This window comes from Salmo salar, chromosome 15, assembly GCF_965601325.2.
Source record: "Salmo salar chromosome 15, fSalSal1, whole genome shotgun sequence".
NCBI classification, from domain to species: domain Eukaryota; kingdom Metazoa; phylum Chordata; class Actinopteri; order Salmoniformes; family Salmonidae; genus Salmo; species Salmo salar.
The window spans coordinates 83,912,648-83,927,527 of NC_138305.1; the positions used below are offsets into that span (position 1 = coordinate 83,912,648).

Below are 14,880 nucleotides of genomic sequence, written 5' to 3' on the forward strand. Positions count from 1 at the left end.
CTACAGTGATACTTCCCCCCACACACATTGTTTGAATTGCTGATTGCATTAGTATGGAAAATGCTAAACTGACCCAGCATCAGTGTCTAGGGGTAACTTCACCCTATTCCTATTACTCACGTCATCCTCTGCAAAGACCGACAGGCTGAAGAAGGCTCCCAGGAAGGAGAGTCTCTGGACCTCTCGGCCAGTCCCCGGGCTCAGAGACTTAGGACACCACAGGGGCAGAGACGTCATCTGGACACACACACACACACTTTAGTTTAGACAGGCACATACATGAGGTGAGCATTAAATTACTAAGCCATACTTGCTTAAGGAAGTCACCAGTACCACTGGGACCTGGTGAAAAGTAGTGCACTTTAAAGGGTATAGTATCCAATTGGGACGCATCCTTGTTGTCTTCCCATTCCTCGAAAATGTGAGATAGACAAACCTGTCATAAAATAACCAAGCCAAATTCTTCCCTGCTTCTGTAAAGTGGGCCGGCTAAGTCTCGAGCAGAACGCGTCACATAAGATAGTGGATGCGTCCCAAATGGCACCCTGTTCAGTGCACTACTTTTGACCAAAGCCCTATGGGACCTAGTCAAAAATAGTACACTATATAGGGAATAGGGTGCCCTTTGAGACTTATCCAGTGTTAGAAAAATAACTACTTCTTTCTATGGTGCCAATGGAAACAATGTTTTTCATCTGCTGTCTGTAGTTGGTCTAAATCGGGGGAAAAGGCTTGTGAAAGTGTTTTGATGTATTTGTATTTATTATGGGTCCCCATTAGCTGCTGCCAAGGGAACAGCTACTCTTCCTGGGGTCCAGCAAAATTCAGGCAGTTATAAAAGTGTTTAACATTACAATACATTCACAACAGATTTCACAACATATTAAGTGTGCTCAAGTTTACAGTGGTATCAGTTTAGAAGGAGAAGAACGAGTCAACACCATGGACTACAAGGTGCACTGGAGGAGATTGTTTGCAACCTCAGTAATAGAGCAAGAAAGATATAGGAAAGATGGCTCAATCTCTTCCAACACACTCACCAAATTGCACATGGGGTGAGTCTTCCCAAACTTGATTTCACATAGCTCAGCTAATGCCTGTAGAAAACAAAACATGCCGTAAGTGAACGTTAAATGATCAGCCATCAGAAATGGCCTAATAACATTGACCATTGACTGTGAAATGACCATAGGTTTCGGTCCCCTGGTGTAAAAAAAAAAAAAAAACACCCCAAGTCATCGTATGACTGGCGTGACAAGACAAGTTAAAAATGTCCAATCATGTTACCCAGCCTTTAGTTGGAGTAGTTGTAGCCATAGAAAAATAGAATTCCTAGAACAGGTAAAGCCCCTCAGAACACTGCAATTTGTCTGGAACACACGAGTACACTCAATATGGCCACCGGTCCACCAAATCACAGAAACACTGATTTTAATGGGAAATACCCCTTCTAGTAAATCTCTATCTATGGTTGGAGCCTAAAGGTCAGCTGAAGGTTGATAGGCTCATCACGCTAGCAGAGATTCAGCCTCAAGTCAATCCATTATAAATATGACATCTCAAACTGCCCCCTATAAGTTAGACAGGCTCAGTCACCGGCTGCGAGCCAGCATCTAAAAATACCACATTAAGACTATGTCCCAAATAGCACCCTACTCCCTAGACATTGCCCTATGGACCCTGGTCAAATGTATTGCACTACGTAGGGAATTAGGTGCCATTTGGGACACACCCTAAGCCTGCACCGCAAGCACACATTACTTCTCCGTTGCCACCTTACCATCAGGGGGAATTTGAAGTTGTCACTGTCGAAGGAACATTCTTTCACAGCCAGACCCAGCCCTTGAAGGATTGGAACAAAGATCTGAAATACAGACAACAGGTGAGCAATTTTGAGGATGGCGTTAGTCGATACAGCTGAAAATTGACATGGTGAAATGTACAGGACAACTTACTACAATAACTTTTGTTCCCATTTCACATGGAGGTTATTTTTAACTGTTCGAGCAAATTTTCAAATGTTTTAGAATTTACCATTTCATTGTCAGACTAATAAAACCATGGGTGTATTTCTGTTTGTCTGTTAGTCAGTCTGCCTGTCTGGGTCTACCCCACCTGTCTGAAGACCTCCTCCTCCTGGTAGGTAATGCGGGCCAGCTCCTGGATAAACCCATACGGCAGGTTACGGCACAGCATGTAGGGTACCAGCAAGGACTGCTGCAGAGGACTCCTGAGTGGAAGAGCGGGGAGGAGGATGGCTTTTACTCACAACACCAACAATATATCCGGACTGTGTCACCTGGCTATTCTTTTTTAAAATACACTATTTCCTTTCGAGGGAACACACTTATATTTTGACAATATTATTTCATCCTGCGGTGGTAGAGGATACATACTAACAGGTACAGAGAACGGTGAGAGGAAACGTCAAGAGTGCATACAGGAGTGCATTCGGAAAGTATTCAGGCCCCTCAACTTTTTCCACGTTGTTACGTGACAGCTTTATTCTAAAATTGATTAAATTGTAGTCCCACCCTCTCAATTTACACACAATACCGCATAATGACAAAGCAAAAACAGGTTTTGACATTTTTGCAAATGTATTAAAAATCTAACAGAAATATCACATTTACATCCAGACCCTTCACTCAGTACTTTGTTGAACCACCTTTGGCAGCGATTACAGCCTCCAGTCGTCTTGGGTATGACGCCACAAGCTTGGCACACCTGTATTTGTGGTGTTTCTCACCTTCTTCTCTGCAGATCCTCTCAAGCTCTGGCAGGTTGGTTGGGTTCAAGTCCAGGGTCTGGCTGGGCCACTCAAGGACATTGAGACTTGTCCCGAAGCCACTCCTGCATTGACTTGGCTGTGTGCTTTGGGTCATTGTCCTGTTGGAAGATGAACCTTTGTCCCGGTGTGAGGTCCTGAGTGCTCTGGAGCAGGCGTTCATCAAGGATCTCTGTACTTTGCTTCGTTCATCTTTCCCTCGATCCTGACTAGTCTCCCATTCCCTGCCACTGAAAAACATCCCCACAACATGATGCTGCCACCACCATGCTTCACCGTAGGGATGGTGCCAGGTTTCCTCCAGATGTGACGCTTGGCATTCAGGCCAAAGAGTTCTAACTTGAATCTTGTTTCTCATGGTCTGAGTCCTTTAGATGCCTTTTGGCGAACTCCAAGTGGGCTGTCATGTGCCTTTTACTGAGGAATGGCTTCCGTCTGGAAACTCTACCATAAAGGCCTGATTGATGGAGTGCTGCAGATTGTTGCCCTTCTGGAAGGTTCTCCCATCTCCACAGAGGAACTCTGGAGCTCTGTCAGAGTGACCATCGAGTTTGGCCGGAAGGCCAGCTCTAGTAAGAGTCTTGGTGATTCCAAACTTATTCAATTTAAGAATGATGGAGGCCACTGTGTTCTTGGGGACCTTCAGTGCTGCAGAAATGTTTTGGTACCCTTCCCCAGAGTTGTGCCTCGACACAATCCTGTCTCGGAGCTCAACAGACAACTACATTATTTTTGCAAAATCATTAAAAAAAACGATGTCTTAAAACCTGTTTTCATTATGTCATTATAAGGTCTTGTTTGTAGATTAAATATATATCTTATTTTTATCAATACATTTTAGAATAAGGCTGTAACATAACAAAACGTGGAAAAAGGCAAGGGGTCTGAATACTTTCCGAACACACTGTAATGGTGTACCAGATGCTAGAGTGTGGGTAGCAAAGGTGTGAATGATATGGCAAAATAATGTGGACATGAACTTCAGGAGAAATAGATGAGTTGCTATGGTGATAGGGTTGCTATGGTGATAGATTAGTCGCTCCTGCTAGGGGTGCCGAGAATGCAGAAAAAAGAACAAAAACACGTACACCAGTCTTTCCTCTAGTTTAAAGCAAGGTGAAAGCAAGGTGAAAGCAAGGTGAAAGCAACATCCAGGCTTTCTGGCATCACAATTGACATGTTCATTACTGCTTTCTTTCATGTGTCCATGGGTGAATATTTGGGCTTAAAAAAATAAATAATAATAATTGCACTTAATTGTTATGAATATAAATAATAAATACTAAAACCGTAGGCATGGGGCAACAGCGCTAAACATCTAGACCAGGGGCACTAAACTCTTACCCTACAAGGTCTGGTGCCTGCTGGTTCTGTTCTACCTGAATTAATTGCGCAGATAAAAATCAGTCCCCGATTAGAGGGGAACAATAAAAAAAAAAGTAGTGGAACTGGCTTCAAGGTCTAGAGTTGAGTTTAAGGGATCTAGACACTCCTATCCAATGGTAGGGGAAACACTGATGTACACAGAATAATACTGTATTAGGACCACAGTATTGTGAGAGGTGACAGGAAGGTGTCAGGCAGACCTGGGCTGCGTGAGGGCACCCTGAAGGACAAGAACGGCGTGGGAAATACACTGCGAGCGTATGTTGCTGAGGAGCTGGCTGACACTGGGGTGGCTGCAAATCTGAGAAGACAGAGGAGGGAGAAGAACAAGTTAAGCATGGTGACTAGGGCTGCAAAGGGAGTGTATATTACTGGAAACATTCAAAGTTAACCTGTAAACTACCAGAATTTTGGAATTGTTAAAGGATTTTATGTAATCTATGAAAAGACATCTAGTGGCCCTTTTGGGACCTTCTGATTATCACAGGTGTCTAGTTATCTCTGGCCCTCTGGTCTTATCACATGTAAAATATGAAATAATTAAATAAGACCATTTTAAAACAGAAAATAGAATAACAAACTTGTAAACCATGATCATAAATATAAACCAACTGAGTGAATAACATTGGTGTTTAATATGAGAGTTTCAGCATTAAAAATATATACATTCTTTTTACACATTTATTTTACTATGTCAATATATATTTGTTGTCATCAAGCTGTATGGACATACCTACTCATTCAAGGGCGTTAATTTTTACTATTTTCTACATTGTAGAATAGTGAAGACATCAAAACTATCAAATAACACATATGGAATAATGTAGTAACTAAAAAAAAAAAAAGTCATATATGCCACAAATTAACAGACATGAAAAGATCCTGAAAATGAGAAATTGCGGTGGAAACACCTTTAAAACACAAATGGTGATATAATAACCATCATACTGAAATAAACTTGGAGTCACATGATGATATGGTGTGTGTGGTACTCCCACTATGACTAAAATATGCAGTTTATTAGGCTACAGATGAAATTATGAACTTCACAGGGTGATGAAAGTGCACTGTGATGAGCTTGATGCACCTTTTCAATAAATATTGAGTGTCTTATTCTGGTGACATGATGAACAATGCTTGACAGCCGTTTGACCAAAAAACTAGTTTTGCTCTTAACCATAATCTCATCAAGTAAACTAGCCTACCCGCACTGTATCTGTGAGCTGTTAGCTAGAGCACACGTGCCAAGACCAGAGTAGGCACATTTGGTATTTAAGGCAAAAGTTTGTTACAAAACTTATCAGAGTTCAAAATGTGATAGAAAACATGGAACTTCAGATTTGTATTCGGGATGTGAAAACTTACACGAAAATGTACATTTTGTGTGCACTGAGTCATCACAGATATTGATCCACAACAAATCAGTTTGGTGAAAAAAAAACATTTTCTTTATGCAGATTTTTGAATATTCTAATGAAAATCTGTTGCCAATTGAATGGAACCTTAGCTATTGTGGTCGGGATTTTTGAATTCAATAAGGTTTTGCCAGATGAGTGTTGGGAGGGGTTTATGTCCATGCGTTTTGTTCAAGTTTATGTCTATGTCTACTATAAACAACAAAAATGTGATAAAAAATAAATAAAGTGTTGCGAATGGCAAATTTGACTTTGCCTCCTCCCAGGGCATTTGTTACAACCAGAGGCCACACTAAGCATAGCTGAAAGGTAAGTATTGTTTGGGGACACTGTGTTACAATGGTGTTTGAATTAGGTTTTTAGCTGCCCTTTTAAAAGGACAAAGATTCCAAATGAGTAGATACGGGTCAAACCTCCGGTGGGCAGCCATGTTTCTTAACAGCGTTTCCAGTTTACCTTGGGCGCCTTCCTTTCCTCCATGCCCACACTGTCAAAGCGCTCGATGAGGTAGTTGAGCATCTCAGTCTCCTTGCACGCTTCAATGGTGAACCGGTCACCGCAGGATTCCCAGGCCATTCCCCCTCCAGACACACCCAGACTACACAGAGAGATGGAGGGTGGAAAAAAATGGGAGAGAAAGTCAAAATGTAACAGGACAACAGGAGAGCAGAACCAGGGCACCTTAAGAAAGAAGCCCTGTGGACAAATGTGGTAAATAAGCAACTCTTTCAGTTCCCCTGAAATAAAATGTAAAACGTTAGCGAGAGTATAGCAAGGCAGCGTTTCAGCATTGACAACAATTTTTGAGTCTGAAATCTAACTAAACACCCTCAGATTTGACAAAATTCTTCAAATAATCTCACTCAATAGCAGTTTGAAGCAGGGTCGTGTTCATTAGGGCAGGCAAAACTTTTTGCCACATTTTGCCAGGGAAAACAAAATTGTTTGTTTCTTATTGGACAACACCAGCTAGTCTCTTGCTCCCGCGCTCTTAGATTCAGTCCCATTTTTGCAATTGATGCCTGATGAACACAACCCAGGAATCTCCACTGATCACACCCTAGGGTTCACTGGGGTCTAAGTTAATGCATTGTTAGTCGTCTGTTATCGAAGACAGACCAGTGGGTAACCTGTGAGCAGATTCACAGCCTCAGTCCGCAGGAATATTGTGGATAAGTCTTCTGCCCAAAGCTACTCGACAAAGATTTTTAGTGGAGACTTGAGTGCACAGAACAGGGAACCGAATGTCTTGCGAGACTGAAAGTGCAAGTTCTCAACCTATCTAACAGATTGTTTATCCAGGCTGCAGGAAGCAGCATTTGCAGCAACAGAAACCATCTGAAGACACAATTAAACCAGTTGTGGTCTTTGGATTTTACCTGAAGATTGTTTGCAGAAAAGTGAAACAGTGGCTTCAAAACGCACTTGCAAGGGTTATTTGCCTGATGTTGACAGTCTAAACTCCTTCACTTTGGGTCCTTTCCTCATATTACAAATGTAGCTAGAGAAATTGGACATCTTAGCTACAGTACATGACAGGCCTAATTCACTGGGAAACTACAATCCTGGCCCAAACTCAGGCTGCTGATTTACAAGGATCCTAGTGCTTGAGTACCAGATATCATTCTCCTACTGCAGTGGTAGCCTAGTCATAATGAATTCTTAATATTTTTGCAAGCAAATATTTATTTTTGATTTACAGAACTGCAATTCAGACTCTTAGTAGTACCACAAGGATAAGCACCCTGCCTCGATCTGTACTGAAATTGACTACTTCTCTGAGGTTGAGCGTCAACTACAACAGTTGAGGTCGTAAAGCTGCCAGAGTCTACAGCAGGGCGTCAAACATACGGCCCGAGTGGTTTGAGTAAAATAATTATTATTATTGACTTTGACACCCCTGGTCTACAGGCTCGACGTTTCTCAGCCTGTTCCTGCAGCAGCAGAGCCGCAATGATGTAACACTGTCTACGTCCCAAATGGCACTCTATTACGTTTATAGTGCACTACCTTTGATGGTCAAAATCTGAGCACTACGTAAGGAATAGGGGTGCAATTGTGAAATGCAGACTGCTGTTAGTGGCTATGCTCGACACACTGCTGAAGCATGCCGGCGATTCTACTGAACACACGCCGTGCAGCGGTGTATACCTGGACCCAAACTGGACCTGCGTAAAATCCTCCTCCTGCTCATCCTCAGGCTCTTCGTCGCTGCTGTCCTGAGACATATCAGAAAGGGCGAAGAACAGGAGGGATAGGGGGCTGGCGTAGAGAGGGAGGAAAAGAGGAACGAGGGATAAAGGAGGAGGAGGATGGGGAGACAGATGGAAAAATAGAGACACATGGGTCATAGATAGGAGAGGATGGGATAGGGAAAGAAGATGTAACACTGAGGAAAGGATGCAGGAAGGGAGTGATGTGACTAGTTCACCTTCCCTCTGACTTCAGCTGAACCCTGGTTGTGATTCACTGTGGAATAAAAACACCAGACTACTCTCCTAGTGCTGACCATGTCACAGGTCCATTAATACATTTCATCTGAAGATACACCGAGGACACACAGGCTCCTACAGACAACATTGTCAGAGTACCACAGCTATGAGATTCACAAAAACAACATGCAGGACAAGCAATGCATTGGCAAGCAAAAGGTCTTTCTCCTCATTTCTAAATGACAGACAGACAAAAGTATTTGAACCCCTGCAGATTTTGTACGTTTGCCCACTGACAAAGAAATTAGTCTATAATTTTAACGGTAGGTTTATTTGAACAGTGAGACACAGAAAAACAACAAATAAATCCAGAAAAACGCATGTCAAAAATGTTATAAATTGATTTGCATTTTAATGAGGGAAATAAGTATTTGACCCCTCTCAAATCAGAAAGATTTCTGGCTCCCAGGTGTCTTTTATACAGGTAACGAGCTGAGATTAGGAGCACACTCTTAAAGGGAGTGCTTCTAATCTCAGTTTGTTACCTGTATAAAAGACACCTGTCCACAGAAACAATCAATCAATCAGATTCCAAACTCTCCACCATGGCCAAGACCAAAGAGCTCTCCAAGGATGTCAGGGACAAGATTGTAGACCTACACAAGGCTGGAATGGGCTACAAGACCATCGCCAAGCAGCTTGGTGAGAAGGTGACAACAGTTGGTGCAATTATTCGCAAATGGAAGAAACACAAAATAATTGTCAATCTCCCTCGGCCTGGGGCTCCATGCAAGATCTCACCTCGTGGAGTTGCAATGATCATGAGAATGGTGAGGAATCAGCCCAGAACTACACGGGAGGATCTTGTCAATGATCTCAAGGCAGCTGGGACCATAGTCACCAAGAAAACAATTGGTAACACTCTACGCCGTGAAGGACTGAAACCCTGCAGCGCCCGCAAGGTCCCCCTGCTCAAGAAAGCACATATACATGCCCGTCTGAAGTTTGCCACTGAACATCTGAATGATTCAGAGGACAACTGGGTGAAAGTGTTGTTGTCAGATGAGACCAAAATGGAGCTCTTTGGCATCAACTCAACTCGCCGTGTTTGGAGGAGGAGGAATGCTGCCTATGACCCCAAGAACACCATCCCCACCGTCAAACATGGAGGTGGAAACATTATGCTTTGGGGGTGTTTTTCAGCTAAGGGGACAGGACAACTTCACCACATCAAAGGGACGATGGACGGGGCCATGTACCGTCAAATCTTGGGTGAGAACCTCCTTCCCTCAGCCAGGGCATTGAAAATGGGTCGTGGATGGGTATTCCAGCATGACAATGACCCAAAACACACGGCCAAGGAAACAAAGGAGTGGCTCAAGAAGAAGCACATTAAGGTCCTGGAGTGGCCAAGCCAGTCTCCAGACCGTAATCCCATAGAAAATCCGTGGAGGGAGCTGAAGGTTCGAGTTGCCAAACGTCAGCCTCGAAACCTTAATGACTTGGAGAAGATCTGCAAAGAGGAGTGGGACAAAATCCCTCCTGAGATGTGTGCAAACCTGGTGGCCAACTACAAGAAACGTCTGACCTCTGTGATTGCCAACAAGGGTTTTGCCACCAAGTACTAAGTAATGTTTTGCAGAGGGGTCAAATACTTATTTCCCTCATTAAAATGCAAATCAATTTATAACATTTTTGACATGCGTTTTTCTGGATTTTTGTTGTTGTTGTTATTCTGTCTCTCACTGTTCAAATAAACCTGCCATTAAAATTATAGACTGATCATTTTTTTGTCAGTGGGCAAACGTACAAAATCAGCAGGGGATCAAATACTTTTTCCCCCCTAACTGTATATACACACACACCCAATCAAAAGTTTGGACACCTACTCATTCAAGGGTTTTTCTTTATTTGTACTATTTTCTACATTGTGGAATAATAGTGAAGACATCAAACCTATGAAATAACACATATGGAATCATGTAGAAACTAAAAGTGTAAAACAAATCAAAATATATTTTATGACATTTTTCAAAGTAGCCACCCTTTGCCTTGATGACAGCTTTGCACTTGTTAAAAGTTACTCTCAACCAGCTTCTTGAGGAATGCTTTTCCAACAGTCTTCAAGAAGTTCCCACATATGCTGAGCACTTGTTGGCTGCTTTTCATTCACTCCGCAGTCCAACTCACCCCATATCAATTGGGTTGAGGTCAGGTGATTGTGGAGGCCAGGTCATCTGATACAGCACTCCATCCCTCTCCTTCTTGGTCAAATACCCCTTACACAGCCTAGAGGTGTGTTGGGTCATTATCCTGGTGAAAAACAAATTATCGTCCCACTAAGCCCAAACCAGATGGGATATCACTGCAGAATGGTGAGTTAACCAGCATGGCTACATGTGCCTTGAATTGTAAATAAATCACAGACAGTGTCACCAGCAAAGCACCCCCACACCTCCATGCTTCATGGTGCGAACCACACATGCAGAGATTATCCGCTCACCTACTCTGCATCTCACAAAGACAGAGCGGTTGGAGCCAAAAATCTCAAATTTGGACTCGTCAGGAGAGATTTACACCGTTCTAATGTCCATTGTTTGTGTTTCTTGGCTCAACCAAGTCTTTTCTTCTTATTGGAGTCCTATAATAGTAGTTTATTTTCAACAATTTGACCATGAAGGCCTGATTCACGCAGTCTCCTCTGAACAGTGGATGTTGAGATGTGGCTGTTATTTCAACTCTATGAAGCTTTTAATTGAAATGCATTCCAGGTGACTACCTCATGAAGTTGTTTGAGAGAATGCCAAGAGTGTGCAAAGCTGTCATCAAGGCAAAGGGTGGCTCCTTTGAAGAATCTCAAATATAAAATATATTTTGATTTGTTTACGACATGATTCCATGTGTTATTTCATAGTTTGATGTCTTCACTATTATTCTACAATGTAGAGAATAGTAAAAATAAAGAAAAAAACTCTTGAATGAGTAGATGTTCAAACCTGTATATTATTATTATAACACATTTATTTATTTATTTATAAGAGGATGATTGTAAATTGTGAAAATCATCAGGGCATTGGAGTTGGTTTGTGGTTGGGAATTATGTGCAAAACACCACCCATATACAGCATGTCCATAATAAGTCAAGCAATAGGCCTACATAAGTAGGCCATTATCATGTAGGCCAAATGTGCAGGGGGTTTTCTGGATCAAAAGGGGTTTAGATGGTGGGCAGGGCATGTCAATGAGCGCGGTCAACCCATCAGCACTGCAAAAAAATGTAGGACACCAACTTGGCAGTATAGGGATTTTTTAAACATTTTTAAGCGAATTTCTTGCAATTCTACAAATTTCTCAATGAAGCGGAGCAAATTTTTTCGTTTTAAAGCTAATTTCCTGCAATTATATAACTTTTGCCATGCAGTGGAGAGAAAATGTTGCAGTTTTAAAGCAAATTTCCTGTGATTCTACACATTTTGCCATGGAGCTGAGGCTGGAGGTAGGGTTAATGTTTTAGTAAGTAGCTTGTTGCGCATCACTCTGTCACACGTGGTTGAGGATGTACCTCGACGGGATCCGGGTGGCGAGGGCAGCTCCTCGGGCAGCTGATCTGGGTGAGGGGGGTACCAGAGGGAGGGGCATGGAGGTGGGCGGATGAGGACTAGTGGAGGGGAGGGGAACCGACTGGGGGCTAGTTGGTAGTGGTGGGGCTGGGGCCTGGGCCAAAATGATGGGCGGTACCGGGAGACCTTCAGTGATAGGGCCACGTGAAAGCCCAGGGAGGCTAGCCAGTCTGGGGCTGGTGGAGATCCCCAAGGGAGAGGTGACAGAGTAGGGCCGGTAGCGCTGGGAGATGGGCAGAGGGGCGGAAGGGAGGTTGAGAGAGAGCCTAGGGGGGTTGGCCACGGAAGGGGGACTTGGGGCTACCATTGGATGCAGGGATGGGCTGGTGGGGAGAGGTGGAGAGATCATCCTGGCTGCATTCAAAGCCAGCGAGTGCGGACTACACCCGTACAGGCTGTGAACATCGCAAAACAAATGGGTTGACAAATGGGCTACATCTTCCTCTTTTACAATCTTATCAACAGTCAAATAACTAGGTATATAAAACTGAATAAAAAAGACAATGATACCATGACAGTGCCAGTTAAAAAAAGACAACACTTCCCATTGACTAGGCCTAAATCACACAAAAAGGGAACAATTCCATTTCTGTCAATTTCAATGTAGGAATTTCATTGGATGATGCCATTTTGGACACAACCCTACCGAACTCAGCAAAAAAAGAAACATCCCTTTCAGGACCCTGTCTTTCAAATATAATACGTAAAAATCCAAATAACTTCACAGATCTTCATTGTAAAGGGTTTAAACCGTTTCCCATGCTTGTTCAATGAACCATAAAAAAAGGTATAAACATGCACCTGTGGAACAGTCGTTAAGACACTAACAGCTTAGACGGTAGGCAATTAAGGTCACAGTTATGAAAACTTAGGACACTAGAGGCCTTTCTACTGACTCTGAAAATCACCAAAAGAAACATGCACGGGGTCCCTGCATGAACGTGAATTCGGCATGCTGCAAGGTGGCATGAGGACTGCAGATGTGGCCAGGGCAATAAATTGCAATGTCCGTAATGTGAGACGCCTAAGACAGCGCTACATGGAGACAGGACGGACAGCTGATCGTCCTCGCAGTGGCAGTCCACGTCTAACACCTGCACAGGATAGGTACATCCAAACAGGTACGGGATGGCAACAACAACTGCCCGAGTTACACCAGGAACGCACAATCCCTCCATCAGTGCTCAGACTGTCCGCAATAGGCTGAGAGAGGCTGGACTGAGGGCTTGTAGGCCTGTTGACGAGTCGCGGTTTAGTCTCACTGGGGTGATGGTCGGATTCGCGTTTATCGTCGAAGGAATGAGCGTTACACCGAGGCCTGTACTCCAGAGCGAGATTGATTTGAAGGTGGAGGGTCCATCATGGTCTGGGGCGGTGTGTCACAGGATCATCAGACTGAGCTTGTTGTCATTGCAGGCAATCTCAACGCTGTGCGTTACAGGGAAGACATCCTCCTCCCTCATGCAGGCTCATCTTGACATGACAATGCCACCAGCCATACTGCTCGTTCTGTGCGTGATTTCCTGCAAGACAGGAATGTCAGTGTTCTGCCATAGCCAGCGAAGAGCCCAGATCTCAACCCCATTGAGCACGTCTGGGACCTGTTGGATCAGAGGGTGAGGGCTAGGGCCATTCCCCCCAGAAATGTCCGGGAACTTGCAGGTGCCTTGGTGGAAAAGTGGGATAACATCTCACACCAAGAACTGGCGCAGTCCATGAGGAGATGCACTTGAGTACTTAATGCAGCTGGTGGCCACACCAGATACCGACAGTTACTTTTGACCCCCCCTTTGTTCAGGGACACATTATTCCATTTCTGTTAGTCACATGTCTGTGGAACTTGTTCAGTTTATGTCACAGTTGTTGAATCTTGTTATGTTCATACAAATATTTACACATGTTAAGTTTGCTGAAAATAAACGCAGTTGACAGTGAGAAGACTTTTCTTTTTTTGCTGAGTTTATGTGTACCCAGGACTGGGGGCTAGTTGTGGGGCCACTGGGGGGGTACTTGCCTGGACAACGAGCTGGCCCCAAACGAGCCTGCACATGGGGCCATGGGACTGCTGCCCTGGCTGGAGGGCTGGATCAGCGTCAGGTGGTGGTCAAGAGATTTGGCAGCAGCGATTGGCTCGGACGTGGCAGTCAGGCTGGCAAAGGGGTTGTGGACGTGCAACTGGGTGGACATCAGGAGCACCTCCATCAGGATCTGGCCAATCAGGTCTTTGAAGTCAGAGAAGACTGGGAGGAGAAAGAGAAATCCTATAAACATACACTTCATGGATGACTTGTAAACAAATTCATAAATAGTATACATGACAGATTAAAAAAGACTGACTACACAAACTGATTTGTATTTAATAAAAATATTTTGTTCAAATTTCAATAGAAACATTGGGTTAGAAGATTTAAAAAACAATTACAGCTATTGCATTCAGATGAGGAAATCCTAAACCATAATCTAGGACTCTTTTGCAAAAAGCTATACAATTCAATAAGAACATAGCTACATACGAAATATCATGCATCTTTGCCATACCGTCTTTGAGGCTGCTCTGGTGGAACTCGGCGGCGAGCAAGGGGAGAAAGATGACGTCCCTGTCCTGCTCCTTCCAGGAAACGCGCAGGATCTTACAGATGAGCTGCAGAGCCTGCTCTTCAGAGACATCTGAGTTTTCAGCGGATTCCTGGGACAGATACAGCAATAGTTAGAATTACAAACTAGAGCGGTCATTGCCGTTCAAGAGACTGGTTACCAGGTGGCCATGCGTTGTACCGATAGGCGGCAAAACATTTAAATAAAAATGTCCTTGGGTAAAAGCAGGGTGATTAGGACTCAATGTCTGCTTTTAGTGGTGGAGGGTCCACCCCCAAAAAGTAGCCTATTAACTCAAATGTTGAGAAAATGAACGCTAGAATTGCTGCTATTATTTTAAAAAATTGCCATCCAACACTTTTCGGAGGACATACACACAGACACACCACACACATTTTTTTTACAGCTTTTCTGCTACATAGACCACCCTCGTTTGGTTTCCACATGCCATATATTTTGATTGTGCTGTGATGTTTTACATACTTTTTAAAACTTTCTAATTGTATTGTATCCACAGATTCAGCTAAAAATTAAAACCTTTCCTACGAGTATTATTATATTAATTATTGACTGACTACGGCTTTCCAAATTTGCCCAACACTGCTATTTGTAAGGTTAATTTTAAGTGCATGTTGTGATTTTTT

At 43.4% G+C, this 14,880-nt stretch overlaps 1 protein-coding gene across 10 annotated transcripts in view; it reads right to left on the reverse strand.

The window, feature by feature from the left end:
• ube4b (ubiquitination factor E4B, UFD2 homolog (S. cerevisiae)) overlaps nt 1-14,880 on the reverse strand; it is a 51,547-nt gene that overhangs the window by 25,468 nt on the left and 11,199 nt on the right. For 3 of the 10 annotated variants that reach the window (XM_014145784.3, XM_014145783.3, XM_014145785.3), the window contains exons 5-14: nt 14,180-14,327; nt 13,656-13,881; nt 11,584-12,036; nt 7,741-7,851; nt 6,046-6,187; nt 4,375-4,475; nt 2,116-2,230; nt 1,781-1,864; nt 1,041-1,097; nt 121-237 (exon numbers count right to left, since the gene is read on the reverse strand). In XM_014145784.3, the coding sequence (XP_014001259.1) occupies nt 121-237; nt 1,041-1,097; nt 1,781-1,864; nt 2,116-2,230; nt 4,375-4,475; nt 6,046-6,187; nt 7,741-7,851; nt 11,584-12,036; nt 13,656-13,881; nt 14,180-14,327 (1,554 nt within the window). Of the gene's footprint in view, nt 1-120; nt 238-1,040; nt 1,098-1,780; nt 1,865-2,115; nt 2,231-4,374; nt 4,476-6,045; nt 6,188-7,740; nt 7,852-10,524; nt 10,528-11,583; nt 12,037-13,655; nt 13,882-14,179; nt 14,328-14,880 lie in introns of all 10 variants that reach the window. The other 7 variants (XM_014145793.3, XM_014145787.3, XM_014145786.3 and 4 more) reach the window with 3 other exon arrangements.